This window comes from Coffea eugenioides, chromosome 4, assembly GCF_003713205.1.
Source record: "Coffea eugenioides isolate CCC68of chromosome 4, Ceug_1.0, whole genome shotgun sequence".
In the NCBI taxonomy this organism is placed as follows: Eukaryota; Viridiplantae; Streptophyta; class Magnoliopsida; order Gentianales; family Rubiaceae; genus Coffea; species Coffea eugenioides.
Window position 1 is genome coordinate 11,426,505 of NC_040038.1, and position 17,265 is coordinate 11,443,769.

At 37.7% G+C, this 17,265-nt stretch overlaps 3 protein-coding genes and 1 non-coding gene across 4 annotated transcripts; 2 read left to right on the top strand and 2 right to left on the bottom strand.

Moving 5' to 3' along the window:
* The first annotated feature begins 3,211 nt into the window (after positions 1-3,211).
* Positions 3,212-5,925, top strand: LOC113769019 (protein SLOW GREEN 1, chloroplastic-like). Its single transcript, XM_027313509.1, has 4 exons — positions 3,212-3,247; positions 3,694-3,840; positions 4,150-4,230; positions 5,571-5,925. Exons 1-4 carry the CDS (start codon positions 3,212-3,214, stop codon positions 5,736-5,738), a joined length of 432 nt encoding a protein of 143 aa, XP_027169310.1. The 3' UTR covers positions 5,739-5,925.
* A 595-nt stretch (positions 5,926-6,520) lies between these two features.
* Positions 6,521-9,511, top strand: LOC113768583 (violaxanthin de-epoxidase, chloroplastic-like; the record flags this gene model as incomplete). Its single annotated transcript, XM_027313000.1, has 2 exons — positions 6,521-6,856; positions 7,992-9,511. Coding segments are annotated over 2 exons (1,638 nt in total), but the record flags the coding sequence as incomplete, so codon positions are not given.
* A 132-nt stretch (positions 9,512-9,643) lies between these two features.
* Positions 9,644-9,714, bottom strand: TRNAG-GCC. The gene has a single exon. It is a non-coding gene; the product is annotated as a tRNA-Gly (tRNA).
* A 2,633-nt stretch (positions 9,715-12,347) lies between these two features.
* LOC113768751 (probable phosphoribosylformylglycinamidine synthase, chloroplastic/mitochondrial) lies at positions 12,348-17,223 on the bottom strand. Its single transcript, XM_027313219.1, has 3 exons — positions 17,174-17,223; positions 12,840-17,043; positions 12,348-12,694 (listed from the first exon to the last, which is right to left on the bottom strand). The coding sequence occupies exons 1-2, from the start codon at positions 17,216-17,218 to the stop codon at positions 12,841-12,843; spliced, it is 4,248 nt and encodes a 1,415-aa protein (XP_027169020.1). The 5' UTR covers positions 17,219-17,223; the 3' UTR covers positions 12,348-12,694; position 12,840.
* Positions 17,224-17,265: the final 42 nt, after the last annotated feature.

Here is a 17,265-nt window from a genome sequence, read left to right on the forward strand (position 1 = left end):
TATACATATATTTACATCGAAGTCTTTAACAAATTAACTAAACTACGGTACAAACCAAAGTATTCATACAATTTAAAATATAATTCGGGTTTCGGTTATAAAAGAGCTTAACAAAATAATATTTACACTAGCTCGACCCTTTCTTCCAAAATCAAGGATTCAAAGTTTGCCCCCTGAAAGGAAAACAAAGATAACGGAAAGGGGGTGAGTTTACGCTCAATGAGGTACCAAAATAATAGCAGTCAAGAATCATGGAGTTTCATGTTCACTTAGTCACATATGCATATCACATAGAGAAATGAACAAACACCTTAGATAGAAATGATACATGTAGCTCTCAGGAGCCAAAATTCCCATTGCCATACTTGAACCAAATTCGTTGACTCTCCGTCAACGTATAAAGAACAACCATGTCCGTAGACCCCACTTTACACCAAATTCCGTCCACCGAACATACCCCTTACCGGACCCGAACACCACATACAGAACAGAGATGGTAATACTCGAGTATACCGGAATCAAGAGTCTCAATACTCAAAGATTCCCAGAAACAGACTACCGTGGCTCGTTATCTAATCGACCAGGCCCTTGCCGGCTCGACTCGAGAGACTAACCACAGGTTTTGAGCTCAGAAATCACTGAAGGGTCGTTGGATACAAGCCTCCAAACAATGTCAGAATAGACTTAGATACAGATAACAGAGTCAAGTATACACAGTAATAGGCATACAGATAACCAAGAGAACGAGTGTGATAAAGTATACTCTCGTCTCAAACAGAATAAACAGATAGTACAGTCATTCAAATCACAGATTTCATGTACAGAAACCAAGTTAAACAACAAATGAGGGGAGTGGTACACTCACTAGTTCCAGTACAGATACTTCAAAAGTTTTTACCCAAAGTGGCTTTAATCGCCAAGAAACCCTAAAATAATCAAGATAAAACAATTATAGTTCGCACATCTACAAACCCAGTAAATGGAATGCATAAATGAGACTCGACTACATGTCGTACGCCTTTCCAGGTTAAGTACTAGTACAAAAGAATAAAATATGACTTTTGAGCAAAAAGATAACAGTTGGTCTTAGAGTTACAAATAACTCCCAAAACCCCTTCATTTTTACCAAGATCAATTCAACTTGAAGGAATCGCGTAGCCCTAAAATTTTGGGGAGCATGCCCTCTGTATTTACCTATTTTCCAATCATTTATGGCTTCATTATTTTCCTTAACTCAGTCCAATTCAACACATAAAAAATCTCAATACAATAGCCCTTCAACTAGGATCAAGTTCATCCAAATACAAAGCATAGTCTAGGAATGCAATTGGAAATCAAGTTTTAAGGACAAAAGCTAAATAGCAGGTTTGACGTCTCTTAGCGTATCGGTCACAACCGAAGCTACGCTTATCGGATTGGGGTGTAATTTATACCATTTCGAAGCTAAGATAAAGGCCTATAACTTTGATGAAGACCACTTAGTCCAGTTAGTAGTGTATCTAGGTCAAATTTTCAAATTACAGAACCAGTATCTCACAATCAGACTAGTTAACCGTACTATGATTGAATGACAATAACTCAGGCTACCGAAGTCCGATTGAGGTGTATCTTATGGCGTTTCGAAGCCAAGATATATACCTACATTTATTATGAAGGCCTCCAAAGTTAAATCATGCATTTTCAGAGTCAAAATTGAAATCTCCACGAAGACAGAAAACTATCCGCGAAACAGGGCTTATGGGCAGTCAAGGGTATTTCAGTCATTTCACATGATACAGTACTCCGATTGAGCTGAAATTTTACAAGTAGTTATAAAACATTATTTACTACAACTTTCATGTTTTGTACTAAGCCTAATTCGTTCTCTAACATGGTCAAACAGAACCGGGTAGGACAGGGCAAATTGGAAACCTTAAAACTGAAATTTATGCACTCTAGTTGAAATTTTTTGAAGGCAAGCAAAACTAGCATTTTTAAGCTCAAAATTACTCATGACAACTACCAAATCATGGCTAAACATCAATCATCATATGAGGACAGAAAATTTACTATAAAAACTGAAATTCACCATGCCCCTACTTCAAACCATAAACTTGTCCATAAAGCTACATATTTAACCTTTCCAATCCACTAATTAACAATTATTACAAACAAAGAGGGATTTTGCAAGCAAAGTACCTTGGATCCTCAAGAAAGATGGTGGTTTAGAGTTCTTCTTCCAAAATTAGCTCCACAAACACCTTGAAAACTACCTTAACTAGTACTTTTATGGAGTAGTTTGCGATTTAATCAGTTGGAACTCAAGATTTGGACAAGAAATTGAAGTGGAAGATGAAGAACTCTCTTGGTTTCTCTCTCACTAATTTCGGCCAAAGGAGACAAGAAAATGAATGAATTTTGGTCAAAAATCTGATTTAGTAAAGTTACTAACCTTGGTCAAAAGTCCAACTTCTAATAGCATAGTGACACTTGGCTCCTTTTTAGGGTTTTAATCTTATCCTTTTGTCTACCAATGGTGATTTATCTAGCTAACCTCTAATTGTCTCCTAGCACCTTGTACAGTAATATTCCGTTATACAAAACTTTAATTAATCAGCAAAAATTTATCGCACTTAACGCACTAACGGGCTCCACATCCATAATACGCTTTAAACTGAATATGAACTAATTTAAACTAGGAAAATGATTTAAAAACTCTACTCACTAATAAAATGTCTGAAAAAATCAATATAATACGGTATAATGAAGAAAATGCATATGAGAAAATAAAATAAAATAATATAAAAAATAAGGAAAATTTACGGGTCCTCACACCAGTTGGTCGGGACTCATGATTTTTCAGCAATAATTCATTATTTTGTTCAGTCAAGAGAAGACATGCGATAAATTCAGAATATTTTTTAAATCTCTTCTCTCAATATTGTTACTGCAAGAGCATATTAGAGACATGAAAAGTAGAAAATGTCTTCCCTAACATATCTTCATCAGTGACTTTTTCGTCACATAATGATAATTGAGAAGTAATTCTGAACATGACTGAATTATATTCATTGACAGATTTAAAATCTTGCAACCGTAAGTGAAGCCAATCATATCTGGCTTTTGGAAGAACGACCAACTTCAGGTGGTCGAATCTTTCTTTCAAATCTTGCTAAAGGACAAGAGGATCTTTGACAGTAAAATACTCTATTTTTAATCCTTTATCTAAATGATGACGAACGAAAATCATAACTTTGGCACGGTTTTGGTTTGAGAATTCATTTTTTTTCAACAATAGTATTACCAAAACCCATTGCCTCAAGATGAATTTCAACATCCAATACCCATGATAAATAATTTTTTCCAGAAATGTCAAGAGGTACGAACTCTTGTTTTGTAAGATTAGTTATAAGAAATTAAAATAAGTTTTTGACTTAGAAATTTACCTCAGAAGTCATCTTTGGCTGTCATATTTTCTTTTTCAACACATTGGTACCTTGCTTTCTCAGGAAAGTGGTAATTAAGCTTCTAACAAGTTGAGATCATTCTGTGACAGAAACTCTTGTGCAGTTTCTTTTAAAATTAGCAAATCTGATGAATGGTGGCTCATTAGTAAAAAATATTTCTTAGGACAGACTGCATTTGTCAAACCAAAATAGTTCTGCTGGGTTAGGATTTTCCAAATATTAAGTTGTGGTTTTTCTCTTGCTTTAGGGTTTAGCAATGGTGATGCACAAGAATCATGAAGGACCAGCTGTTTTTGAGATGCTGGACAGGGCTCTGGAATTGGCTCGTTCCGAGAAAAAAGTCAATGAGGAGAGGAACATAAGAATACTAACTGCACAGATGCATGTAGTAAAGGTATCCAGTTGGACTTTCTTATACAAGAATTTGAAGCTGTTCAGAAATTAGGATCTAAATCTAATCAAGGAATGATGATGCATTCAAGTTCTGGGTCATTATGCTGTGTATACATTCTTGAAAATGCATATCCACTTTAAGATCAGAACAATCATGTTTTAGGAAATAGCTAAAATCCACAACCAGTAAGAGAAAGTTGGGGGGGGGGGGAATCTACGTGATGCCCTCGTGATCAAAAGTCTAACATCTAAATCTACGTGATGCCCTCGTGATCAAAAGTCTAACATCTAATATGTTTTACTTCTGCAGGGGGAATTAGAGGAGGCCTTGGAAAAGTTTCAAGCTCTTATTAATGAGAACCCAAGGGATTTTCGCCCTTATCTTTGCCAAGTAAGTGTTTTTGTTTTTGGATTTTTTTCTATTTTGCTTTTTTGGCATTTCATCCTTTCACCTCTGCTTGATGAAACTTTCCCCTCCAATTATGTTTCAGCAAGGATATGAAAAGTTTTTTTTTCCTTTTTTTTCCTATTTGGCTTTTTTGGCTTTCATCCTTTCACTCCTGCTTGGTGAAACCTTGCCCACCAGTTATGTTTCAGAGGATATGAAAAGGACATGGTGCTAGTCTGCTATATGTATGACTGTAAATTCACTTGTTTGACATTGTCAGTTATAAAATTTTAGGAGCAAGCTGAAAACTGCACAAAGTCACTCTTAAATAACAAAAAGCTACTGAGCCACAAGATTTATTTTTCAAATATTAGGTTCATGAGGGTGTTTTAAACTTTGGCATCTAAATGGACAAGGAAAAACATCAAGAAATTCTGGAGATGACATTGCTAGCTATTTATTAGTCTACCCTGAAACTACATAAAAGACAAGTAAAGGAACATCACATATTTGATTTTTTTAGGGAGGGTCAGGAGCAACAGGGAAGATTAATGATATGGACTTTGGACCTTATTTTGATGGGAAAAGTAAGGTGAATGGAACAAGGAATGCCATTCTCTTTTGTCCTTCCTAGAAATGAGTTAAAAGGAGTAGGAGAATGGCTTCCCTAGGTGATGTACTAATACATTGCACTTCTTTTCTCCTCTTCCTGCTCTTTACCAAGCATAGCCTAAGTGGCACCCCTGGCTAGGTCCTGGAAGGAGAGACAATTGCAATTTAGCTATTGGCTTGGCTTACTAAAGTAGTTTTAAGAAAGTGAAACAAATGTTGCACTTGCCAGATGTAGGAAATTATTGATCCCTTGGATACGTCTATGTGATTGTGTAGGATAAGCTCATGCTGAACACAACAACAAAGATCAACTTACCTCTCAGCATAAGCGCATGAGGCTCCTATCTTTACTAGATTTGTGCTTTTGATCTCTAATCTTCTCAATATAACTAAAGGCATATTGCTAAGAAGAAGGCAGTGGGATGGCTAGAATCCAGCACTAGGAGATTGACCATCTTAAAGGGCAAAGGCCAATTGAAGTGCCTAGGCTGATTGAAGTAGGTTTGTCTTGTGTATAAACTCATGTCTAATCTTTTGGGGAAGCTAAATGTCACAAATATGTATTGAAAAAGGCGGTGTCGAACAGGACACATTTCACTTTATTCGCTTCACATTTTTTTGGTACAGTGCTTTTGTGAATTTGGGGTTTTTTGTTTTGCGCGCGCGCGTGTGTTCATGAGCACCATTTATGTCACGAGTTTGTTGACCATTTCCCTTGGCTGTTCTGGCAGGGTATAGTTTACAGCCTGCTTGACAAAGAGAAGGAAGCTCTAGAACAGTTTGAGATATATCAAAGTCTTGTACCTGAAGAATTTCCACAGAAAAAGTTCCTTGATGATGTTATTTTGTCAGCCAGAACAGAATCAAAGCAACAGCTTGAGAAGGAGTTGCAAAGCTGAATTATCATGGCAGACATGGCATTTGCAACTCTATCTTTGATACTAACCACTTACCAACTACTTGAATCTCAGCCAGCCGTAGCAAACCAGTTCTACAACATAATTGTACATGAACATAATTTGCAAGGCGTGTACCTTGATGTTTCTGCCATGATTCTTAATGGATGAATTCAGCTTTTAGGTGCAATATTTTGTGAATCTTACAATTTTTTGTGATAAAAAAGGTTCATTGGGGTAACATGTCAAAATGAACAATTAATTAGTCACATTTGTCAGATTCACATGAAACTTTGTCTCCTTTTTCCTTCAAGACCATATGTATAACAAGAAAACCATAAGAACTTGTTGGTTTCTATGGTTTAGATATCTCTTGTAATGACAATAAATACATACCATATGTAATTTTGTCTATATTTATTTGATAAAAAAAATGACATGTCTATATTATGACTCCTTATCTCCAAGTAATCATTATGTAAATGTGAATGTAAATTTTGTTCTAAATTTTATACAATTACCAAGCCAAAACTAATCCAAGTGACTAGTATAATTAATTTCATGAAAAAAAATCATTGGCAAGTAACTACACCACAAGTATGCCTTATACACCATTGGTCTTAGCAATGTATTTTTTTTTGGCCAAGTTATGTCTTCTTGGGTCCACTAATCCAGCGTTTCCTACATTTGCCTAAATATTAGAAGATCACGATTCCAAAGTCCAAAACTCAAGTGCTCAAACCCAAAATTTTCTAAGCTAAACTAACCGCTGGACCAACTACCAAAACCACCGTGATTCTCAATCTTCATCTGGCGCCATTTGCAACGGTCATTCTCAACCGCCGGCCAACTTTCACCGGATTCCAGACTCCGTTCATCCAGCTCCGGCTATCCCCCTTCAGTTCAGCTGGGAAAGAGCAGGCATCATCTCATTCTCCCCTGCTCCTCTAAACACTAGCACTACTGATAATTTCAAAGATACTTCTACTGAAGATGAAGAAGATGAAGAAACTGTGAAAACAACGGAGCCAAGTGCTACTCCGGTGAGAATAGTACTGGTCGGAGAAAACAGCGTCAGCCCTCTCAAGTCCTCGCCTTGGTTGGACGTCATGCTTCATACTGTGAGTTATATTTCTTTCTTTAAAGAGTTATCCATTGCTTAGAAATTGAAAAGAATCAAAGAATCGAGAACTGAATTTAAGGGCTATTTTAGATTTTGTTTTGTTTTCTGGAATTATTGGTGAAATGCATGTTCCTTGTGTTTGTTAAAAATGTATTCTTTTAGTGATGAATTATATCAACAGAAAAAGGGAACGTGAATTTGTCTTGAATTTTTTGACCATCAGAAATGATATTCTCTTCGAATTATGAACTTTGGATATCTGAATGTTAGGCTTATTAGGCTCGTCTAGAGGTTGTAAGAGCTGGCTATTGAAAAAGGCATAAAAATGTTGAAATTTTGGTTATGCAAATTGTTCGGCCATCTTTCACCTTCGTATTTGATTGTGTTATGCGACTTCCATTTTTTGAGTTTAAGAGTATCAACAATCCTTGAAAGCACAGTTTTCTGACTTTTGACTTGTGTGGTTTAAGGTGTTTATAACATAGCTTGAACTACCTAGTTGAGTTGCTATTTCCATAATCTGTTTTGGAAATGCACTTCTTAGCCTTGATCTCGAGATTCTCTGTTGAAAACTCATGGAATTTTCGGCGTTTATAGTGTTGTTTCTGGAATGTATAATTGTCAAATCCCATTGAGTTTTTGCAAATGCTTCCAAATCCAATCTAGTCGAAAAATGTTTTTCATGCTTACAACACATTCTTAACCCTTTTTTAGTTTTTCTTTCTTCTCACATCAATCTCAGTTAGGAGCCGAAGAAGTGCAATGCAAGAATATAGGCTAATGAATTGGGACAATGAGATTCTTCAAGTAATAATGTTTCATTCAGCCTATGTTTTTGACTTTTATGTATCCTTTCATGCCTTTGCCATGAGATATTATTTTGTTCTAGAGACAAGCTATTGACTTAATTAGCCATCTCTATATATGAGCAGATATAGTAGTGGTCAACTTATCATGCTGCATTTTCTCCTTTTACCATGATTTTTTGGTACTATGACAATCGAAGCTTTATTCCCGTGTCGACTGTGTGTATTGGACATAAATGAGAGAGCCTTGACTCTATCATATCCTACAAAAACTTGTGGTTCCTTGTCTCACAGTTGTAGACCTTTTCACTTATTTCTCTTCGACAGGCCAAAAGATTAAAATGGGTTGATGAAGCGTATGATATGCTGGTATTTAGTGACGGACTCCTCAAATCAACTGATAAAACCATGGAAAATCTTCATCAGGGATTGAGGAATGCAGATATTTTACTGATTGTTGCTGTCACTAATCAAGAATCTGTTGAATGGGTTCAAGCAAATAGTGTACACGTCCCAAGCATCTTATGCTTTGAGTCCTCTCCAATGTTGAGGTACAAACTTGGAGGATCAATTCTAGAAACAAAATCCAATGGCTATATATTCAGTAAATTGACAGCAATTTCCCAATCAAAAAGAAAAACTGAATCAACCAAAATAGTCCAAACTGTATCTGAGGCTTGGGACAGGCATAATCCAGATGATATCAGGTTCTGTTTGTTAGTTGTAATTAATGCTTACATAAGACCAGTCCCAATATTGAAGAATCTAAGAGCAAAAGGTTTCTCCACCTTAAACTGCGTGGTAAAAAATTGTGGCCCTCAGATACTAAACTGTTTATTGGATCCCAACTGCAGAAAAGCTCTCCAATGCTTGAATAAGTGCAGTCCTGTGGACCAGGTATGCAACTATAGATGTATTGCTTCATATGAGAGTCCATGTCTAGAAGAATTTTCTCTCTGCATGTTGCAGAAGAATAACTGTTTGGAATTGGATGCCAAGATCCCTGAAAAACCTTCTGTGTCTCCAATGATAAAGTTCCGAGGGGACAATCTATCTCATGAAACAGCTGAGGATCTTTTTGTGGCTTGGTTGGGGAAATTGGACTGGAGTTGGCGAGTCATAGCAGGACAGAACCCAGCCTATGATCAGTTTCCATGCCAGTACCAACTGTTTTATAGAGGAAAGGCTAGAGGATCATTCTGGTTTGAGCCAATATTTCAAGTAAGGACACTTGAGGGGGATTTGGTCTGGAGAAGGCGAAAATACCGAGTTAGAAGAGGAAAAGTTCCAGCAACATTTCACTTCAGTGTCTTGGACAATGGAGTGGTTTCAAATGAGTTCTGGACAATCGTGGACGTCTCTGATGATTTTAGCTGGGGTTTATTCCATTACCATGGAGCTGCTCGAGTTGCAGGACAATCATATACTGGTGCCGTCCTTGTTAGCCCGGATGGCATGTATCCAGATGAGACACAGAGACAAAGGCTGTTTTCAGCATTAGATAGATGTGATATCAAAGAATGGGAGCTCTTCAATGTGGATAATTTGTCATGCCCAAATCCTCCTTTAGGCCTTCCAGAGGGTTCAAGACTGCACAGTAAGATTGAACCTGAAGACATGAAAGCATAATCAGTTGCGAGAGTTGGTATTGGGGATTGCTAAACTAAACTGGCCATTAGACATGGTCATTGAGCTAATTGCTAAGTGAGTTGATTCGGCGAAAAACATGAACCAAGATGAATTTTGTCCTTGGGGAAAATTGATGGTCAAATATGACCATTTGATATATCAAAATAGATGTAACATGATCTGATTCAATCCAGAATAGAGTGAGTTTCTCATAGTCTCAGCTAAAGGATCCATTTCCATGATCTATAAAAGGCAGTTTAATTTTATACGTTTACTGGCAAGTATGTGCCTCAGCTGGAAATCATCTCTGGCTATGTATGGAACGAAGGTGTTGACGTCAAAAAGACAGATGCACCAGCCGGGAATCAAACCCGGGTCTGCACCGTGGCAGGGTACTATTCTACCACTAGACTACTGGTGCTGATTGCTCGGGTTTGTTAAATTTTAGAACTTTACGTCTAAATAGCCAGTCCTTATCATCCAGTAAGAAAATTTATTTAAAATTCCTTTTATACTTTTTTTCTTTTAAAAAAACTAATCACTGCATGGGAGAAAAGAAAAAAAAAAACCGAGTTGTAGATAAACTCTAATTTGTACATCCATTAAGAATGTATAGGAATCTCTATACAGTTAAGAAAAAATACATATATCAAATGGATGAATGACCAGTTTTTTACATAGAACAAGGGGTACTTGTTTCATCCGCCACTTATTAATATCCTTGCTTGGATAGCATTCAAGACAGGTACAAGAATCTCTACATGGATAATAAGTGTTTTTAAGAGTTCAGAAATAAGTTTTCTGTTGGAATTGTAAGCCTACATGCACAAGCAAAACCGGCTACAGCCCATAGATTAATCATCCTTTTTCAAGTTTTCAATTGTCTTCTTGACAGGCAATAAGTTTTCAAGTTTTGGTTAAGTGCAGGAACTGATTCTTCAATCTGCTGCTTTAGTAGGCTTTGCTTAATGGAACAAGGACAGGCCTTCAATAACAAGGGCGGCAATGAGGATGAAACAACATGCAATTCATCAGCCCATAATTAGTGCAGTTAATCAAGAAAATCCACCTTGAGACATCTCAACCTGCTACGATGATATGTTTGATTCTTGACCTGGAAAACATGTGAATCTGGTTCCAGACACTGGCCACAGGGCTAAAACTAATATCCAATCCAACTAGGGGTGAGCAAATTCGGTTCTTACCGAATTCATAACCGATTTCAAATTCAATTCGGTAATTTGAAATTGGATATTTGGTAATTTGGTACAAATTCGGTACATGCCGAATTCACCGAATTCTAATATGGTATGAAATAGATAATGAGATTATAGATTTAGTAATAACCGATTTCGCATTCAAATTCGATAATTGACATCGGGTACCGCATTACCGCATTCGAATTACCAAATTGATATATAAAATTATATAATATATAGATAAATGCTATTTAGTATTAGTATATACTACTAATACTTTATTATATTATATAGGTAAATGCTATTAATAATAATTAGTATATGGTATTATCACCATATCATGTACGTATAATATATAATATATAATAATGTACAATATATTCTTTTAATATTTGTTAATTGTTATATGACTATAATAATGCAAATATATAGTAATACATAACAATATAAGATAACTATAATACTTATCATTTTATACATGAGTAATGTGACTAGACTTAGATAATAATTAATACATATATGTATAATACTAAATATTAAACAATAAACATAATTCATAATTAGAATTTAGATATTGGTAATTTGATATATCATTCATGTTTGAATTATTGAATATTTGAATGCGTAATCTATAACTTGCAAGTACTAGTGTACTCTACATATTTAACATAAAAATTCATATTATCTATTCACTAATCTTAATTCTTAAGGCTTTAGCCTTTACGTATAGATAAGACAACTAAGCAGTTAGCAGTGTAAGTGAATGCATATGAATTGCAAATCAATGTATTAGTGTATTGACTTTCACAATAACATATGTAAGTAAATAAGTTTTATTTTGATTTGAAATAAATTATAAGTTTGTAACTAATATAACTTATCACTAATCATTGTAATTTGTAAGTTTGTAACTAATATTACTTATTATTAATCATTGTAAATTATGAATTCATAAATTATCACTAATCATTGTGTTCCTTAAATCATAGACTAAGGATTCTAGGTATAAGTTATCAAATAAGTTAAAATTTATATTATCTATTTACTAATCTTAAGGTTTTAAGTATAGACAAGACAACTAAGCAGTGTAAGTGAATGCATGTGAATTGCAAATCAATGTATTAGTGTATTGACTTTCACAATAACATGTGTAAGTAAATAAGTTTTTATTTTGATTTGAAATAAATTATAAGTTTGTAACTAATATAACTTATCACTAATTATTGTAATTTGTAAGTTTGTAACTAATATTATTTATTATTAATCACTGTAAATTATAAATTCATTGTAACTACTAACTAATATTACTTATTATTAATCATTGTAAATTATAAATTCATAAATTATTACCAATCGTTGTATAGTCTAAGGTTTATTCTAGTTTAAATTAATAGATAAATTATTACTATTTTTAATAGATGAATTCGGTTAAACCGAATTCATTACCGTTTTTGAATTTGAAATCGGTTGTAGTATGAATTCGGTTATGGCTAATTTGGAATTGAAAACGGTTTAGATTTCTATAGGTAGAATAACCGAATTCGCCGAATTCAGTGCACCGAATTATCGATTTTGCACCGAATGCACACCCCTAAATCCAACTGTGGCCTTAAATAGCCAAAGTCCCTCAACTGAGTTCCTCATACAGAAACTTCATGCATCGGTTGAAACCGAAGGGCATTCAGGTTTCTTCACATTATAGATCTTGACAAGAAAAGTTCAAGAAAATTTGAACAGATAAGATCCAGCTCAGGAGTCATCGGGAAATCAAGGCCAAACAAATAGAGGATAAGGGTCAAAGGGGCACGTCTTAACTCACCCCACCATATCTAATCAAATTAGTAGCAGGCCATAATTTCACAATACGCGTAAAATGACAATTAACCTCTTCAAGACAACACCAGCACTAAGTTACAGTACAAGTTGAAGTCCCTGCCAACATGGCCTGCACCGAACTACACAACGTATCAGATTTACGATAAAAGACTTGATTATGAATTACAAGAATGAAAGTGAAAAATATCCTTGATCTAATGACAAGGCTCATCTTTCCAGCAAAATTTCAGAAAGAAACAAATGGAGTTGCTCCCAAGTGAAAGATGATATGCGACTGCATCTGTTAATGGGAGGTGGATAACTTGTCCTTCGAGGCAAGGCCAATCTTATACGCCACCCTTCTTGTGCATACTTCGGAAAAGTAGTCTACAATGACAACAGCTTCAATCTAATCAGCCGCATTGAAAGAAAAATCAACAATATACTGTTTGCATATTACCACCAGAATCAACACACCTACGGTACCATGTTAACACAAAAATGGCCACACTAATTGGTCGTAAGAACTGACCTCATGAACACCATTCTCTGGCATTCTGGAACATCTGCAACCATGGGCTGGGCCCCTTCTTATCCACACTCCAGTGCTTTGGATACCAGGGGAACTGCCACATCAAAAAACAGCGCTCTGGATGAGGCATCATGGCGAGATGCCTCCCATCTGGAGAGCAAATTGCTGCAACACCCAGGGGCGACCCATTCAGATTGAAAGGGTACACTTCTGTCGGTTTCCCATCATCATCACAATACCTCACTGGGGCCAACTTTGAGTTGAGAACAGAGTTCCACACACCTTCATCAGGGAAAAAAGCTCTTCCCTCACCATGAGCAGCCCATACACCCAATGTGCTACCCTCCATTCCTTTAAACATCATAGCAGGTGATTCTTCTATCCTCACACTTGTGAAGCGGCACTCAAACCTCCTAGACTCATTGTGGATGAACCTTGGCTGTGAAGGGTCCCCATTAACCCCCATAACACCTCCAACCCTGGGGCCAGGGACCCAGCCCAACAAAGCCATAAGCTGGCAGCCATTGCAAACTCCAAGACTGAAGGTGTCTGGTCGTTCATAGAACTCTTGAAATTGATCCAAAAGAGGCCTATTAAATCGAATAGATGCAGCCCAACCCTTTGCTGAATCAAGGACATCAGCATAACTAAAACCTCCAACGAACACAATCCCCCTGAAAGGGTGCAAAGAGATGGTTCCACTAAGGAGGTCGGACATTGTAATATCCCACGGTTCAAAGCCAGCAGCATAAAATGCTGCAGCCATTTCTCTGTCCCCATTGCTGCCTTCCTCTCTTATAACTGCTACCTTTGGTTTTGAAATGGAAGTCATATATTTCTCATCAGTATATGTAGGAGTGAATGACAAGTCCCAGGAAGGCACCTGGCGATATTTCAGGCCATCTTTCTCTGATTCTACACAGGAAGCCAATCTTTGAAACTTTTCAAGTTGAAAGCTGGTTTCTTCCCATATATCCCTCAGTGCTGAAGTTTCTTCATTCAAAAAAGTAACTCCATCAATCTTCACATCAACCACCGGTGACACAGTTACACTTCCAATAATCCCAGCAGAAATGCCTACATCAGATAGCTTTGCCATTACCATGTCCAAATGTTTCTTGCTGACCTCAAGGAGTAGTCCAAGCTCTTCTGCAAATAGTGTTTTGAACGGACTACCCTCCACCGAAGTCAAGTCCAAGGAAATTCCACAGTTCCCAGCAAATGCCATCTCAAGGGCACTTACAATCAACCCTCCATCGCTGATATCATGACCAGCAGAGATCAAATCCTCACTAAGAAGCTCCTGAACCCTATTGAATACTGTTTTGAGGTAAGGAACATCGTCAAGGTCAGGACACTCATTCCCAACCTGATCAAAAACTTGAGCAAGAGCAGATCCGCCTAGACGCCGCTTCCCCTTTGCCAAGTCGATGTGAAGCAGTATGCCATTGTCTCCGAGTTTTAAATCTGGGGTCACTGTTTTTGTTATGTCTGGACAAGTTACATAGGTGCTGATTACAAGATTTCCAGGAGCCTTGACAACTTCCCCTGATGCATGGGCTGCCATTGAGAGACTATCTTTTCCCCCATCAATTGCAATACCAAGTTCAATCATTGCCTCTGAAAGAGCCAAGGCAGCATCATACATTGCTGCTCCTTCCCCATCCATTTTAGCAGCATACATCCAATTTCCACTTGCTTTGACATCAGCGAGGGAAGTGACCTTTGCCCAAACTAGATTAGTAAGTGCTTCTCCAACTGCCAGTCGTGCCATTGCCTTTGGATCCAAAAGCCCTTTGATTGGTTGCTCCCCAATGGAGCATGCACCTCCTGTCAAGTCAGTGTAGCTTTGAGCAATAACAGCAACATCAGAAAGTGTAATTTGCAGGGGACCTACAGTTTGCTGCTGTGCCACAAGACCTGTGACACACCTATCAACTTTCGTAGTCAAGAATCGTTTCGAACATACCGAGGGCAGCCTTAACACTCTCTTCAGAGAATCCTTTAAGGTTATCCCTGGTGCAATATCAATTGGCTCGCGCACATTAACTGTGTGATGGAACTCAAAGGTTTTCTGTGGCATATCACCAAGCACTTTCTCAAGTTCAAGGACCTCAGCTGGTGGTGGAGGCGGCAATCCCTTTGAAATGCATCTCTCAACAGCCAAACTGTCTATTAAGACAACACATCCCTCACCACTAATTGTTCCAATAACAGCCATAGAGACTCTTTCCCTTTCACAGATAGCCTGCAGCAGGCTGCGGCTTTCAGGCTTCACCAATATTGCATCTTGCTCCTGATACTCTGCACCCCAAATTTCCAAGACAGACATGGTGTTATCTCCAACTACAATTGCTCTTATATCAATTTTAGCACCCTTTGGATATATTATTTCCTTGACAACATTACAGTTTCCACCAGCACCCTGATCATGGATACTTATGATGGGGTTCTTCTCTCCCATCTCGATGCATGCGCGGACCACACGATATAACTTCTGAGCCATCTCTGCATCTCCACGTTGTACAGCATTGAAGTCAAGTTCAGCGTCATTCTGACCACTGACCATGCTGGATGCAGCACCCCCTCCCATTCCTATACGATATGCTGGGCCTCCAATCTTGACAACTAACATGCCAACTTCAGGCTCACCCTTTGTAACGTGGATGTGATCTATTTGTCCAATACCTCCGCTGAACATAATTGGTTTCAACCATTCACGCCTTTCCCCACTTGGGAGTCTCATTCCAAAAGTCCTTGTGTAACCTTGAATTAAGGGTTCCCCAAATTTGTTCCCATAGTCTGATGCACCATTACTAGCATCAATGAGAATCTGCAATGGAGAAGCCAAGTTAAGTGGGTAAGTGAATGATGGATCTTCCCATGGGGCATATGACCCTTCAATATTGAGATTTCCAACACAGTATCCAGCAGTAGATGCGACAACAAAAGAACCCTTCCCAGTTGCATGGGTGTCCCTAATGCGTCCTCCAGCTCCAGTTTCAGCCCCGGGATATGGTGCCACAGCACAAGGAAAATTATGGGTCTCAGCAGTAAACAAGATATCAAGGTCATGTTCGCTCATGTTTAAGGAGCATGTGGAACCAGGTTGAACTGGCCGCAACTGTTTCACGGGAAACCCTTGGATTGCACTAGAGTTATCCTTGAAACCAATGACGGAATTGTTAGGGTTTGCCCGCAAAGTACTCTTGACAATCTGCATGAGAGTCATGTCCATTGGTTTACCATCTATAACAATTTTCCCAGTAAAAAACCAATGTCTGCTGTGTTCGCTGTTGGACTGTGCAATATCAAACAGCTCAACATTGGTTGGGTTCCTCTTAATATCATGCCTGAAAAGCTTGGTGTAGTATTGTAGATCTTGTTCATCAAATGCCAAACCCATTTGCTCGTTGATTTCTTCCAGTGCCTTCCTTCCTTTCTCCATGACTGGTATATGTCTGACCTCCTCTGGAACTACATTTGTCTCAAAGGAAGTAAGCTTTTGTGCATAAACACATTCAGTCATCCGATCATGCACCATTGCAGCAAACTCATTAATTTGACCGTCCGGCAGAGAACCGCTACCAGGCTTAACATACAACAAGTACCTCCTCGATCGCTCCATTCTATTTATCTCTGTCAACCCACAAGCTCGGCAGATTGACACAGCATTTGCCGACCATGCTGTGGTAAAAGACAGCCTAGGTCCAACTTCAACTAAGATTGCATTAGAGCTATTCTTCACCTCTTTATCAAGAAAACTTTGAGCCCCCAGATTTTCAGGCTCATATGTTTCTCCTAACACCCATTGAAGCACTGAGAGCTTCTCACTAGAAAGCCTGGAATCGAGCCCGACATTGAAACAGTGCTCAGTTTTCAATCCAATTATTTGGTTTGATATTTTGGTCTGAATCGTTTTCAGAAGCTCACATGTGGCACTCTCTTGAATCAAAGGTACACGATAAAAATGAATAACCTTTTTGTGCCCTATCCCCTCAACCTCACTTCGTTTTTCATCAACTGAGCTACCCACATTTCCTGAAACCACAGCTCTAACCTTTACTGGCAAATGGGATCTTAACCTAATACCCTTGTCATAATTTTTTCTCAAATGACTCTTTCCTTGGACTGAACCCCAAAGCAATCGATTCGTCCACCTTGGTGGATGTCTAGGCAAGATTAATTTTTGCCTACACGAACCCTGTAATAGTGATCAGACAAAAACCGAAAAATAATCAATACCGTCCATTTTCCAAGTACTCTCACATAATAAAATAAGTATTTCACTATTGGAAAAAGTAAAAAGAAAGAAATATGAAGAAAATGCACACGTGCAGAAACTCTGATGCTGTAATATCCCAAGCAGAAGCAGCCATGAACTCAATCTGCAACAAATGAGATAAATAAACATGCATAAGCAAAA